Raw genomic sequence first — 16013 nt, 5'->3', positions numbered from 1 at the left:
CCAAGTTCTTGATGTCCTAACCAATTACTTCCCATTCCCTCTTAAACCTGCAGCAATTTTACTCATATCTCCCACCCTTCATATTGCTAGAGGCAATGGACATGTTTCAAAGCTTTCTAATATTATTTGCTGTCTTTCCACCCTAATTGAAACTTTCCATCCTTAGCTTCTCTGGCGCCATTTTCTATCTGCCCTTTTACATCTTTTTCCTACTCCATTGTCTATCCCACAGGTATTGGTGTTCCCAAGGGTTTTTGTCTCTGATCCTCTTTTTATTCTACTTCCCCTTACTGAGAAATGTTCTTGCCCATGTTTTAACTACCACTTAGGTTCATATAGCCACTTGGTTAGGACATAGTCATTTTTTTTTTTTTTGAAATGGGTTCTCGATACGCTGCCCAGGCTGGTTTTGAACTCCTGGGCTCAAACAGTTCTCCCATCTCAGCTTCCCAAGTAGCTAGGACTACAGGCGTAAGCCACCATGCTCAACTAAGGACACAGGTATCTTAAACTCACATATCCAAAACTGAGCATCTCTCTCTTCCACATATCCTTTTTACCCCCTGTTCCATATAAATACAAAAAACTGAAATGCATATATTCTTCCTCTTTTATAGAATGGCACCAGCATCTACATAATCAGTCAAGTGTGGAATTGGAAACCATTCTATTATCTCCTCCTCCTACACCCCCTACATCCATTTGGTCAATTTTGCCTTCTAATTCGATCTCCAGTCTGTGCCTTCTGCCTTTCTTCTGCACTTCATTAATCCAGCTCAGGACAATATTATTGGTTACCTGGACTCTAGTGATAAAGATGCCTCCTACCTTACTACCTCCATCTGCCATAACTTCTGAAATGAAATCCTGCTTAATATCCTGCTGCTGAAAATTTTTTCATCAGGATAAGGCCAGAGTACCTAAGAGCATATAGTACCTTTGTGACCTGGGTCCCTGTACACTTTTTCTGCCTTCTGTCCAGCCGAAAATACTTTTTGATCCATTGTTCTAGCTATGCCAACCTGCTTGCGTTTCCCTTGAAGTGCTGTGTCTTTTTACTCTCCATATTTTTGTCTGTGCTATTTCTTATACCTGGAATGCCCTTCCCCCATTACTTGCATCGTTAATTCCTATTCATCCTTAAAATCTCAGCTCAAGTGTCACCTTTACAAAGTGTGTCTTATGTAATAAGGCTAAACTTGAGTGTGCCTCTGAAATTTTTCCATGGCACTTTGTGTTGCCTGCTCCTACCACAACACATTTTGAAATTATAACCACTGATTTTTCTTGTCTGACTCTCATACTAGACTGAGCATCTTGAGGCAAACAGTTATGTCATCAGGGCCTGCTTATATCTCTTATATCTCTTTTCCCATTAGTAAATGACCCCAGATTGTAATGTATTGAGTTCTTATGTCCTCTTTGTATAGTTGTTCATGCAGTGAGTTAATACTTAACAATCTGCAATGTTTGAAGCACTGTGCTTCTTCAACATCATAACAGTTTGCCTCTGAAAGCTCATGGCCTGATCATCAAGGCAAGGCTAATTATATTTGTTCATTATGTTCTGTTTAAGAAATCTGGGAAGTATGTGACCATGTTATACATTTTTCATCCAAAACGACTGCATTTTTACTTGGTACTTAAAAGTGTATTATTTGGTTATTTGGAAAATCACTTTTGTGGAACATCTCATTTGCTGATAATGAAATGCCAATGACTCGTTACCTTGGTATAAAAAACCAAAATGTGCGTGTTAGGAAGTGCTGTCATTTTACTCAAAATACACAGATTTGAAAGTTTGTCACTGTTTCTGTTCTCAATTGTCCTTTCTCCACATCTAGCTCAAGACTGCAGTGCAGATGACGACAACTTCCTTGTGCCCATAGCGGTGGGAGCAGCCTTGGCAGGAGTACTTATTCTAGTGTTGCTGGCTTATTTTATTGGTCTCAAGCGCCATCATGCTGGATATGAGCAATTTTAGAATCTGCAACCTGATTGATTATATAAAAATACATGCAAATAACACGGTTTTCTTACCTCTCAGTTGTTGAAACACTTTACTTCTTAAAATTGATATGTTGAAACTTTAATTCTTTTATCAATCCCAGCATTTTGAGATCAGTCTTTATTAATAAAACCTGTTCTCTTTAATCAGCTTAAAATCCAAAGTGTCATATTTACTGGTCCTGGAGACAAACTTGTTCAAAAGAACATCAACATGCAGTGTTTTAAGGTCTATCTTAAGAAGCCCTGGCCAAATTTTGATCCTAACCTTGAAGTATGCCTTGAACTTATTAACATGGCCATTATAAGAATAAAATATGTAGTTGTGTCTTAATGGAATTAATAAATATCATTTCACTACTGGTGTTCTGTTTCAGTGTATAAGGACTATAGTGATTTAAACTCATCAATGTGCCTTTGCATAAAGTTCATTAAATAAATATTGATGTGGTATAAATGCCCATCAGATATGCTTAAACTTGGTTTTCAGTTGAATGAAGTAGAGAATGTTCTCAGGACCATCAGCATTTTAAAGGTTATGTGACTTTTGCTGATTTCTCTGAGTTCAAGTTAAGCATGAAGTTAGTACCTCAAGCCTGTGATTTTTCCCTAGGGATGATACAGACCCAAGAGGCTACAACAGAACTTAAACTGGCTTCGTAATTAGAGTTTTTAAGATAATTGTTTGTTTTTCGGCAGTATAGACTGAAAAGATTCAAGCATATTTAGCCACTTGCTTTTTTGTTTCTTGTTTTGTTCTTCTTTGGATGCCTGATTAGTATTGAAAGATAGAAATATTCTGTGAACTAATTAGGACAGATTGCGTTGTGCTTCTCTACCTCATCTTGTTGGTCTCTGGAGCATTAAAATCTATTTAGTGTTGTCATCAGTGTGGTACTTATGAAATGTAAGCTAACAGCAATCTCAGAAGGGAGGCAGTGAAGCATAGCAACTAGGCTCTTGTTTCTTCAAGATGGCCCCTGTGGGGCAGTGCATAGATGGGGGTGTAAAGAGAAGCTGTTGGCATTAAAATGAGCTAGATAATCAGCCCTTGTTGAAGCATATTCCATGGTATAAGAGTAGCACAGACATGAAACATAAAGAAGGAAGGCTAATAGACTAGAAGACTTCCGCGTTGAAGTATTATTAACCCATTGTATGTATATATGGGCATGATCAGAGTTTCTATAACTTCCTGATTAATAATACAGTGTATCTTGTTACCCAGCTCTCAGTCCTTGAGAGCTTTCAGTAAAATATAGTAAATTCTTTCAACATAGCCTAACGTGTGGTTACTGAGATGAGTGTTATGTACTCAGAACCGCAGCAACATTTTTATGAATGGTAAAAGTACAAGAGAAGGAAAAGTTAAAATTAGAAGAAAAGTACAAGTTATTGCTTAATCATAAATCACACCAGATAACACATTTTGTTAATTTCATTAGCTATTACTGGAAAGGACCTTAACGATTATTTACGGAAAGGGGAGTGAAATTCATTGAGGTTCCATATCAAGTGGGCAACAAAACTATTATTAGCATTTTGATGAAAATTGCCCCTAATGAAATCTAGTCACTCAACAGTAAAACAACAGCTGGTTTACACTTGAAATTATGAGATCAGAATTGGGCACTTTGGGCTTCCATACTATGTTTTGCTTAAGTTTTTTTTTTTAATACTAATATGGGCTTTTTCAGTAGTAATATACCAAAACACTCCTATTTTAATCTCTGTTTGCTACTTCAAAACCTAATCCTCCTCAGATGGGATCATGAGCATAAGAGGAAAAGACAAGAGAATGAACACTTGTTGACCTCCTGATGTGTATCAGATGCTTAGAAACATAATTGTATTTAATCCTCAAATACCTTATAGGTATTATTATCCCCTTCTTACAGATGAGGAAAGTGAGGCCCAGTTTAAGTAACTTGCCCAAGGTCCTTTGGCTAGTAATGGAAGGAGTCAAGATTTAAACTCAGTTCTGTCTGAATCCAGAGCTCAAAATCTACATTGCACATGTTCCTTTCCTGGTGGTTCGGTGGAATGGACTGCAGTGCATTAGATACTGCTGTTATTCTTCCAGGCCACTGCTCAGCTAAAAGTAATTGTGCGTGTGTGTGTGTGTGTGTGTATATATATACACGTATGTATATGTATATCTTCACACCTATATATACGTATATATATGTATATATACACACCTATATACGTGTATATATACGTATATATATACATATATATACTGCATTCTTGATCCTGTCTTTTTTAACTTAAATTTTATTACTTATACAGAATTCTTATTTATACTTTAATTATAGGTGTGACAAAGGAGAGAGTAGGGAAATACACAGGCAGTGGTTTTAAGTGTAGATGGCTCCTTAACCCAGTGTCATTAGATAGTCAAACCTAAAGTCTTCCCATATTAGGCAAGCACAATTCTCTATTTTGGACCCTTCCCATTCTTCCCTTACCTTCTGCTTTTCGTACTGAGGAATTTCGTGTGATTTTAGATAAAGTGATAATGAGATATTGAGCAAATAAGAAAATAGAGGTAATGCTATAAAAGACTAAGCTATGTACACTTTCGAAATGCTTGTTTCTTGCATGCTTTTTACTACTTAATTGCATTCTTTACTAATTTCCTTTCCTTGCTGTCTGTTCTTTTCTAACAGCTGAAGAATGTTCTGCTGACTCTGACCTCAACTTTCTTATTCCTGTTGCAGTGGGTGTGGCCTTGGGCTTCCTTATAATTGTTGTCTTTATCTCTTATATGATTGGAAGAAGGAAAAGTCGTACTGGTTATCAGTCTGTGTAATCAATTAAATCTAGTGTTTTTGTTTGTTTGTTTTTGTTTTCAATTAGAAGTTACATTTCCATTGGCTAAAAGCCAGGACATGCTGTGCAATAGATTGTTTAAGATATGCAGACTAACTTCAGTGAGTTCCTAGCTAACTTGGGCATGAGTACACTTATTTAAGACAAAATATATTAGGACCAATTTTTTCCTGTTTTTTCTTCCTTTGTTAAAGTATAATTAAAAGAAAAAATCAGCTTAGAATTTTTTAAGTAAATAATGATTTTAAGCCCCTGGATCCAATTATGAAAGCATTTTTACTGATGTGTAATTTTATATGTTACAGTTACTTATATTTTACTACTTTGATGTTATTTGCAAAATCAAAGGTGTTAAAGAATTTAACTTGCTTCAGGAAATAAATTCAAGAACATAATGGATTCATTTTTGTTGGTGGCAGACACGAAATTTGGTTCACGACCACCTTCTGATCAGCATTATTTAACTCTGTATTTTTCTGTTAAGAAAGAAATGGCTTCATGATATTGTATTTAACATCAAAAGTTTGGCTGTCTTCTTCATTACTGTTAATAGCTACTATATTTTAACAAGGAGATTTCTCTTTTTGTTGTTGTTCTAGAGTTTGGAATATACTGATTATCTCAGACTTGACATTTATACTGAAGGATGAAGTAAGACCTCCAGCTTTTTTTTTTTAAAGGTGTTGATTTGGAACACCTGTATGGGCTATGGTTTATTAAGGTTATGGTTTAGAAAGTTTTTTTCCCTCAGAGCCTTAACTTGTTAAGAAGGTTCATTTATCCTGTACTGAAAACAAAAACTCTATATACTTTGTTTGTGTGCCTCCTGCACTCTCCCATTCCCTACGTGAATATGCTCTAGTTGATATTTTTAATATATTGATTTCTTTTTTCTCACAGCAACAAGTGCTTACTCTAGAGGTTAGTGGGCCCTGATATGTCATCAGTCAGATGCCTGCCTAGCCAAAGCTGGACCAAGATTATTCTGTACATTTGTTGATCTTGATATAGACTTACATCCCTGTAGGGACCGCTAATGGCTCTGGCTTCTGGTGTAAGGTACTGGAGACCACTCATCCCTGTGTCTGCTTGATTGGTTCAGCTGTTGAATTGCCCTTTTATTTGGAAGCAGTGTTGAAGTTGTCTAGGGTTCAAATGGCTGCTTTGTACACCTGTCATTAGTGTAAGGCAGATGTTTATTTTATCAAGCTATTTTATCTCTACATTTAACTAAAAACAAAAGTTCCCAAAGATCTGCCTTCACTTCAGAAATTTTTTTTGATTAAAAAAAATTAAGCCTGAACCTTAAATAAAGTGAGTTGGTTATTCATTCCAAGGATTAAGTCCCAATCTACCTCTCAGCACAATGCAGAAGCTCACCACTGTATTGCTGCCATTAACTCATGCCAGAATCCTTTGCCAATAACCGGAATTACAAATGTTTGTTAAATTTACCAAGATCTTTCTTTACTGCCTTCTCTATATGTACATCTCAAAAACATGTACATTTCAAAAACTGGAGTAGAAAGTTAGATTGCTCAACTACAACTCCTCTAGAACTCTATAGCTCTGACGTGCAAATTCACACTCTCCTCTAATTGCTAAGTATGTAAAGAATGTTTTCTTTTAAAATGTTCTCTTTTGAGAACAACTGCTTATTTGTTATAAAAGCATTTGGTTAAAACGATGGCATCATAAAGAACAGTGGCTTCATTTCAATACATATTTTTGAGATGATTGTCTAGAAGCCAGATTAATTAAATCAGCTTGTGACCTTGCTAAGCATATAAATTGGAAATTCAGATACATTCAAAATTATGGGTTCATTTAAAAGTGTTCTACCTTTTGGGTATGAGACTAATATCACTAATTCCTCAATAGTTATCATGGCTCTATCTTAATTAATTAGAAAATATATGTGTTTAATTCTTTGAGAATTAAAATACAGAATATTAACAGAGGGTTAAAAACTGCTTCAACTCCAATAAGATAAAGGAAGCTCAAAATCTATGAGCTGAGTGTTCAATTAGCTTTGCCTACTGAGTTCAATTTTATGTCAATACAACAGTGGATCAGACAGTACGACTTTGAACTGGTGAATGTAAAGAATTGTTTTTCACCTAAGCTGCTTTGGAAGAACTGATGCTTGCTGCTAACTAAAGTTTTGGATGTATCAATTTAGAGAACCAATTAATACCTGCAAAATAAAGCATACTGTGGTACTTCTGTTTGATCTAGTATGTGTGATTTTAGATTGATGGATTAAAAATTAATAAAGATCATACATTCCATGCCACTATGGATAACCTCATTTTTATTCCATATGCTCAGCCTTAAGAGCTTAGACTTAATTGTATAATCTAAGTTTCTTAAATTCTAGTCTCTTGGATTGTCAACAGGAATCATAGGATCTCACAGATCTACAACTTAACCAAGTCCCGTCATTAGGAAGGCACTAGTACAGAACCTTTAGTACAGACACCTCGAATAGGGGGACCTACGTAGTCATGGAAATTACAAGAAAACATCAAAAACAAAATATGGAAATCTAACAAATGTAAGAACATCTTAACAAATGAACTTTCCACGTATGTCTGTCTGCATTGATGAACTATACTAATTGTTGAAGTTCATTTCATTCTGAGTGAGATATACCTCAGGGATATGGTGGGGCAAGGGGAGGAGCTATCCATTTTCTGAATTTCCTTTAAATTCCTTACAATCCAGTCTAATGCTCAATTTTTATATAATTGGATAAAACAACAACACATACATAAACATACTCCTTTTTACATAAGAGGTATTTTTGGTGGGAGAAGGAATTAGACATTGGCTCCCTCCATAGCTCCAGAATAGGGTTTCATTTTCTGAAAGACGTTTAATAGCTTGTAATTAAGTCAAAAAATGGCCTTCATAACTGCCACCTCACGAGGCCTCTGAAAGAAGCACTTTAAGTTGACTGATAATCAGGAAGAGTGGTTCGATATATGTTGCTGTGAGGGTTACAGTGTATCTAAAAAGTCAACTTGGAGGGTCATCTTTTTAACTTCAATGTGTATACTTTTTGAATGCCAGAACTGCCTTTAGAATTCTGATGAAATGTTTTTCCTTTCCTTTGTTTTTACTGTCTGCATGTATTTTGATAGCACTGTAAGTTTGGGTCCCTTTAATTTCAAGAGGTATGCGTAATGAACAGGAGAAATCTTGCCATACAATGCATCTTTAGTAGGAAAAAATCCATAATTTTATTGAGCAGTTACAGTGCTGTGCACTTTAAACACGTTATTTCATTTAATACACCAACTCTCTGAGGTTGGGGGTATCATTTCCAGTTTACAGATGGGATAACTGAGGCTTGAGTTGGTTACTTAACCAAAGTCACACAGGATTAAGTGGCAAAATGGACATTTGAACCCAGTTCTGTTTGCCCGCCAAAGACCATGCAGTTAACCACTATACATCTGCCTTTTGCAGAAGCAATAGATTTTTTTTAAAGCACATGCCTTACATTAAATGGTTACAGAAATCTGACTTCTGTACTCTTCTATCTTGTATGTAGTTGCCTTATAAATATTCTTCAATATCCTTAAAATAACTTGAGTTTTATCCAGCCCACTTGTGGGGCAGGTGGATGTTGTGGCAGCATGCCTTTTGGAAGATCAAAACCAAGGCCAGTTTGCACTGTACCTCATCAGTAATATTAAGCCCCGAATGTCACTTTTTTCAGGGTAGCCTCATCTAGTTATTCTGATCACATATCATTGTCATTCTGCCCTCAAACTCTTCTGCACCATGAATCATTTTGACTGTGCATTAGTGTGTTTAAGAAACTAAATGGAACTGTCTCTCTTCTCACTTTCCTTAATACCATTCATACCCCTTCCCCTCGTCCCTCAGCTTTAAGTGCATTGTAGCCATGACACTCAACTATCTTTGCCAGGTGGTTCTGAACCCTCTTAATACACAGTTCCTATTCCCAAATCTAAGGCCTTTTGGGAAGGGTTTCAAGAATTTTTTTTTTTTCTTTTTTGAGACAGAGTCTCACTCTGTTGCACAGGCTGGAGTGCGGGGGCGCGATCTCGGCTCACTGCAACCTCTGCCTCCCGGATTCAAGCAACTCTTCATACCTCAGCCTCCCGAGTAGCTCCCAAGTAGCTGGGATAGCCACCACGCCAGGCTAATTGTTGTATTTTTAGTAGAGACGGGATTTTACCGTGTTGGCCAGGCTGGCCTCGAACTCCTGACCTCAGGTGATCCACCTGCCTTGGCCTCCCAAAGTGCCGGGATTACAGATGTGAGCCACTGTGTGCATAGCCAATTTCAAGAAATCTTTACCTGCAAAGTTTCCAGCCATAATCTGAGAAAGCCTCATGCCCCTCCCTCCTTATCTACTACTTTACTGTATTCACTTCAGCCATACTGACCCTCTTGCTACACCTGGCTAATTTTTGTTTATTTTTGTATCTTTAGTAGAGACAAGGTTTCACCATGTTGGCCAGGCTGGTCTCGAACTCCTGACCTCAAGTGATCTGCCCGCCTCAGCCTCCCAAAGTGCTGGGATTATAGGCGTGAGCAACCACACCCAGCCAATGTTAGCTTTTTATTTATATCAATCTGGACTTCTTTCTAAAGATGACAGATGCCAGCTGTTTAGATAAGATCATAGAAAGAGGAAGTGGAGAGAGAGAATAAGGTGAGATAAAACCTTAAGGAACAGAAATCAACTCAGACTGGGTTAAAAAGAAAAAAAGAGGCCGGGCGCAGTGGCTCACTCCTGTAATCCCAGCACTTTGGAAGGCTGAGGCAGGCAGATCACAAGGTCAGGAGATCAAGACCATCCTGGCTAACACAGTGAAACCCCGTCTCTACTAAAAATACAAAAAATTAGCCAAGTGTGGTGGTGGGTGCCTGTAGTCCCAGCTACCTGGGAGGCTGTGGCAGGAGAATGGCGTGAACCCAGGAGGCAGAGCTTGCAGTGAGCCGAGATCTTGCCACTGCACTCCAGCCTGGGCGACAGAGCGAGATCCGCCTCAAAAAAAAAAAAAAAGAAAAAAGAAAAAAGAATGAATTGTGAAGCTATGGGGTAAGTCTCACAGAATCCAATTGAAAGAAGTACATCTTGGACTCAAAGGAATACAGAATTAGATTATAAAGCTTCGACTGAGAGAATACATGGGTGATGACTACCAAGAAAGTTTAGGAAAAAATGAATAATGAATAATAACTTGCACTGCATTTGCTAAAATGTATTAGAAAGCTAGAATCAGGTGTTAGGTGGGTATAAGAATAGAGCAACAGTTCAAAGGACAAGACACAGCATATACACAAATATATACAGCAGTATGTATTTATGTGTATGTGTATATACATTACATATGTATATACAGTATGCGTGTGTGTGTGTGTGTGTGTGTGTGTGTGTGTGTGTGTGGTATTTGATAAGGATGTTGTTTTTAGATGAGTGGGGAAAGAATGGAACGTTTAAAAATGATGCTGAGGGCCAGGCATGGTGGCTCATGCCTGTAATCCCAGCACTTTGGGAGGCCAAGGCAGGTGGATCACTTGAGGCCAGGAGTTCAAGACCAGCCTGGGCAAAATAGCAAGACCCTGTCTCCACAAAAAATAAAAATAAAAAAATTAGCTGGTCATGGTGGCACATGCCTGTATTCCCAGCTACCCAGGAGGCTGAGGTGGCAGGATTGTTTGAGCCCAGGAGTTTGAGGTTGCAGTGAGCCATGATTATACCACCGCACTCTAGCCTGGGCAACAGAGGGAGACCCTGTCTCAAAAAAATAAATTAGAAAAAATATGATGCTGAGATACTAAGATACTAGGTTAGTTATTTGGGGGAAAATACACTTAGTCGCCTACCTCACAATACCAAAACAAATTTAAGGATAATTAGAGTTAAGTTTAAAAAAAAACTATAAAAGATATAGAATGAAATATAATGGCTGTTTATTTTATCTCAAAATAAAGACCTTCCTAAGAATAGAAGAAAAAGAAGAAATGGCGGTGGAAAAAATATTTCCACATAAAAACATTTAATATATCTGACCACTAAAATGCTACCAGACACAAATTTACAGGTAAACTACAAACAAGGGAAAGTATTTGCAATCTTAAATATAACAAAGAGTTAAGGTGATATTTTTACTATCAAATAAATACAAACAAGATGAATATTCCCTGAATAAGCTGGAATAAGGACATGAATAGCAAAGTCATGCCAGAAGGATTGCAAATAGATAAGCAACTTGAAAAAATGTTCCATCTCCCTAGTAAACAAATAAATACAGGTTGAGTATCCCATATCTGAAATGCTTGGGACCAGAAGTGTTTTGGATTTTAGAATTTTTTTTTTTTTAGATTTTGGGATATTTGCCTTATATTTGCCAGTTGAACATCCCTAATCTGAAAAATCTGAACTGCTCCAGTGAGCATTTCCTTTGAGCATCATGGCGACACTCAAAAAGTTTTGGGTTTTGGAGCGTTTCAGGTTTTGGATTTTTGGATTACAGATGTTCAGCCTGTATAAATTAAAACAAGATATCTTTCAAACTGGCTAAGATATTTTTAGTGATAATATTCACTCTTGGCCATTATACAGAAGACTGCACACTAACGATGTTGGGAGTGAAAATAAAAATTTGGAAACAATCTAAGTATCCAGTAAGACAGAACTAGGTAAGTATATTGTGAAATGTTGACATGACAAAATGTTACAAAGCCATTTAATATCACAATATCAAAAATTAAGAATATGAGACTGTGCTTGTGTCTTACTGTTAAGTGAAAAATGAATGTCGGAAAGAAATATGTACCATTCTGTTTTGGTAAGTAAATCTCTCTACCCCTATCTCTCTATCTATCTATATATCTACATCTAACTACTCGTCTACCACCCAAAAAGTGTTTCTCCCTATCCTTATACCTTACCACATGCTTGGTACAGAGTCCACCACAGGAGGCTCCAGATTGGAGCCATTGCTTCTACAGTTGAGGCCACAACAGAATGTGTACTGTGTCCTGTCTTGGTGTATCTGTACATATATCTGTAAATATGTGTGTATATATAAAGTAAATACATCAAAGTATAAACAGTAGTCACCTCCAGGTTTTGAGATTATGGGTGGTGTGAATTGTTTTTCATAGTTCTTTTTTGATAAATGCAATCAATTTTGATAATCAGAAGGGTCTCGGGAAAATGATTTTCCAAGAGAGTGGATTTAAATCTCCTTGATTCTTTCCTGTGTGTCTTGGTTTCTAGCATTGGTGCTCGAAAAGGAGTTAGCAGGAGAGGATTGGGGACATGGCTCCTAGGGGTGTTGGCCTGGTTCTTTCTTGCATTCTGCATGTAAGTGAGAGCTGGCCCCATGAGAGGACAAAGCCTCTGCTTCTACCAGATATCAGGGCACTCTCCTCATTTGAAGCATGTTTTTATCAAGAAAAATTCCTTTATTTTACATTGTTCATTAGTCCAGTCACTTAGCCCTGATCACGCGCAGCTCTCCCGCCCCCACAGGAATACAGAAGCACACGTATCCATCAGTCTATTGTTCTCTTCTGTGATGCCTGACAGGGGCTTCTCCCCATCCCTGCATATTATCTGCAGAGGTTTCCACAGTAAGTGTCTGAGTTGGAACCACTACTCGCAGCTGAATGAGAGTGGAAGTTTTGATGGCAAGAGCCTTGGTGGGGGTGGGGATAGGGGACATGCCAACCATCACATGCTGTCCATCTCCTGCATCTCTGTCTCTGCAGGTTTTGCCAGGCCAACGCCCCTAGGAGCCATGTCCCCAACCCTCTCCTACCATTTCCTTTTCTAGCACCAATACTATCCACAGCAACAAAGCCTGACACTTTTGGCATGTCAACCCACTTCCCTTTCTACCATACTGTCTCTATGACTCAAATTTCCTCCATTATTGTCAATTCTATGGGTCAAGGTATTGGCATACCCTATTAACTGCTATTAATTGGAAAGGGTAAAAGGTTAAGGCACTGTGTTATCGTATAAAAAGCATGGAGTTTGGTGCCAGGCAAATTGGAGTTTGAACCCAGGCTTTACCAACTCTCAACTGAATGACTTTGGGTAGGTGACTGAGTTGCTCCATCTGTAAAATAGAGTAGAATATTCTTGAAGAACTGTTAGGTGGCGGGGGCGGGGGAGCTATTATACCTATAACTTTACAGAGATGTGATGGTTACCAACAGGATAATGGCCATAATGTCTCACATAGAAGGCGCTCAATTGTATGAGTAGGCAATTGAGAGGCATCCCTTATACTCATTATCCCAGCATCACAAACAGGACCCCGAGGGTAGGGGAAGGGAACCAACACTTTTTGGGGCCTGAAGAAATTCAGAAACTTGTTCAAGGTTGCACAGCTAGTGAATAGCGGAGCAGGTATTTTGAACCCAGTTCTCTCTGGTGCCAAAGCTCAGGCTCTTCCCACAAACACCTCTCTTACTGCCTTTACCTACATGTCCCCAACCCAGAACAAAGGGAGAATTGACAGCCAATTTTAGTGATTCTGGACAAAGATTCAGGCAGGTTACTGTGAAAAAAGCCCTGATATGTTGGGTAATCACATTGAGCTATATAAAAAGCTATGCACAGATCTTCAGACATTCCAGTGGACATCAGAGTATATTGTGAAGCCCTAAATGAACCAACTATAATGAGAACTAGGGTTATTTGTTCACATTACACTATGGATGAAAACAAAAGTTCTCAAACTTCAGTGTGCATCAGAAACACCTGCTGGGCCCCACTTCCGGAACTTCTGGGGTCAGGAAGTCTGGGTGGGGCCTGATAATTTGCATTTGTAACAAGTTCCCAGGTGATCCTGATGCTTCTGGTCCAGAAACCACACATTGAGAACCACATTAAAATGTACTGTAACACTTCCAAGTCTCTGTGTCCTATCTTCCAAAAATTCCAAGGAGCTATCAGCACACGAGTATCACAAAACCTTAGCTGCCAATCCAGAAACCCTAGCTTTGGGTTTGAGGTCTCTGATGGACCCTTTCCCCTTCAGCACTCCAAAGTAAGTAACCAAGACTCTCCTGGTAATCGTGACTGTCAGGGAAGTGAGAATGCTGGTGGGGCAGGGCCACTTTTGTTCTCTGTCCCCATTCTTGTGCCCATACCAAGCAGGTACCCAGCCTCCACTCCCCTTCACCTCAGGGAACATTTGTCTTGTGAGCAGACAGGCTACAGCCTGGCTGTTTTCCAGAATCCTAAACACCTTGATAGGATTATGCATAGGAGAGAGGGGACAGTGACTTGGCAGGCAGAAATGCACAAGGGAAGTTTCTGCACGTGGGACATTAGGGGACCTCAGGGAGACAGGACTCAGGGAAACGGCTTAGTGGTACACAGGAGGCTGGATCCCAGGCATCAGAGCGCCAAGCCTAGGTAGAAGAAGCATCTTCCTCACCTGACCTCTCATGCCCCACCATCCCTGGAGCAGCCTGCCCTGGAGCAGTCCCATCTTCAAGGAACCGTGTGGACAGTGAGGGTAGCAGGGACAATCACGCTGTACTGAAGGCCCCACAGAGGTGCCCCTAATCCTTGGGTAACTCGTCGGAAGAGGAAGGGCCCTCCAGTAATGAATGAGATTGAACTTCAGTGGGATGGAGGGAAGATACAGATTTAAGCTGCCACCTCTGAGCAAACCGCCCTGACATACACACTACATAGAAGACACAGCAGCAGTCAAGGGCACACTCTTTAGTACTAGTTAGGATCAGAAAACCCTTGACAAAGGTTGATCTTGGTGAGCTGGGCGGGATCTCGTGGGGTAACCCGAGGACACCTTTAGCTCAGATTGAGGTAGATTTAACTAACCACCCCTGGCTCCCTTCTTGCCTTGCAGCAGCTGCCTTGGGGAGCAGAGAGCCTGCAATGAACACACCAAGAGAGAGAGAAGGGGCCCAGAGGCATTCCCAAGAGTGCTCGCCCCAGTCCAGTTGTATTTTTAACCCACTTATTCCTCCCAAGAGAAGCACCATCCAGAGCTTGGTGCCCCTGAGGTCTGTCCGTGGAATCCAATTTGTTCTTCACCCACTGTTGACTGGAAAGGGACTTGGGATGGGGGCAGCCCGAGGCTTAGGGCCAGAGTGTGTAGCCAACACCCCCTGCCCTCAAGCACTGTCTTTCTTCAAGACAGCCCAGTGGTCTTTCAGTCAGGCTTGTGGGCAACCAAGAAAATGCCTGTCCCGGTGCGGTGGCTCACGCCTGTAATCCCAGCACTTTGGGAGGCCGAGGCGGGTGGATCACGAGGTCAGGAGATCGAGACCATCCTGGCTAACATGGTGAAACCCCGTCTCTCTACTAAAAATACAAAAAAATTAGCCAGGCGTGGTGGTGGGCGCCTGTAGTCCCAGCTACTCAGGAGGCTGAGGCAGGAGAATGGCGTGAACCCGGGAGGCAGAGCTTGCAGTGAGCCGAGATCGCGCCACTGCACTCCAGCCTGGGTGACAGAGCGAGACTCCGTCTCAAAAAAAAAAAAAAAAAAAAAAAAGGAAAGAAAACAAAATGCCTGTCCCTCTCAAGGGAGGAAATCAGTAGGCAATCAGAAAAGCCCTGCCTGCACTTTCCTAATATTTGCCACTGCCCATGCATTTCCATTGGGACTAATGTGATGAGCAGTTCAGTCACTCAAGGCCTTTCATGAAAGTCTCTTTGACACTTCCCCGAGAATTACAAGAATAGATCTTGATGTTATTTCAATTGGGTTTATCCAAAGGGCACACTATGTGCAAGGGTACAGAGACACCCCTGATCTACACTGTATTTCAAATTAGGCTTTCTTGGGCGGGCACCGTGGCTCACGCCTGTAATCCCAGCACTTTGGGAGGCCGAGGCGGGTGGATCACCTGAGGTCAGGAGTTTGAGACCAGCATGGCCAACATGGTGAAACCCCGTCTCTACTAAAAATACAAAAAATTAGCCAGGTGTGGTGGCAGGTGCCTGTAATCCCAGCTACTCGGGAGGCTGAGGCAGGAGAATCGATTGAACCCAGGAGGCGGAGGTTGCAGTGAGCTGAAATCGCTCCATTGCACTCCAGCCTGGGCAACAAGAGCTAAACTCCGTCTCAAAACAAACAAACAAACAAACAAAAACAAAAACAAAAAACAAATTAGGCTCTCTTATCTAACCA

General features: G+C 39.9%; 1 protein-coding gene across 2 annotated transcripts in view; it reads left to right on the top strand.

Moving 5' to 3' along the window:
* LAMP2 (lysosomal associated membrane protein 2) overlaps positions 1 to 7138 on the top strand; it is a 43094-nt gene extending 35956 nt beyond the window's left edge. Inside the window, exon 9 of one of the 2 annotated variants that reach the window (XM_003262277.4) lies at positions 4680 to 7138. In XM_003262277.4, coding sequence (XP_003262325.1) covers positions 4680 to 4822 — 143 coding nt within the window. In that variant the 3' untranslated portion in view covers positions 4823 to 7138. Of the gene's footprint in view, positions 1 to 1844 lie in introns of both variants that reach the window. The other variant, XM_003262275.4, reaches the window with a different exon arrangement.
* Positions 7139 to 16013: the final 8875 nt, after the last annotated feature.

The sequence above is a fragment of the Nomascus leucogenys genome, chromosome X (assembly GCF_006542625.1).
Source record: "Nomascus leucogenys isolate Asia chromosome X, Asia_NLE_v1, whole genome shotgun sequence".
Classification (NCBI taxonomy): domain Eukaryota; kingdom Metazoa; phylum Chordata; class Mammalia; order Primates; family Hylobatidae; genus Nomascus; species Nomascus leucogenys.
The sequence above is the reverse complement of the archived record's forward strand: the minus strand, read 5'-3'. Positions and strand labels throughout refer to the sequence as shown.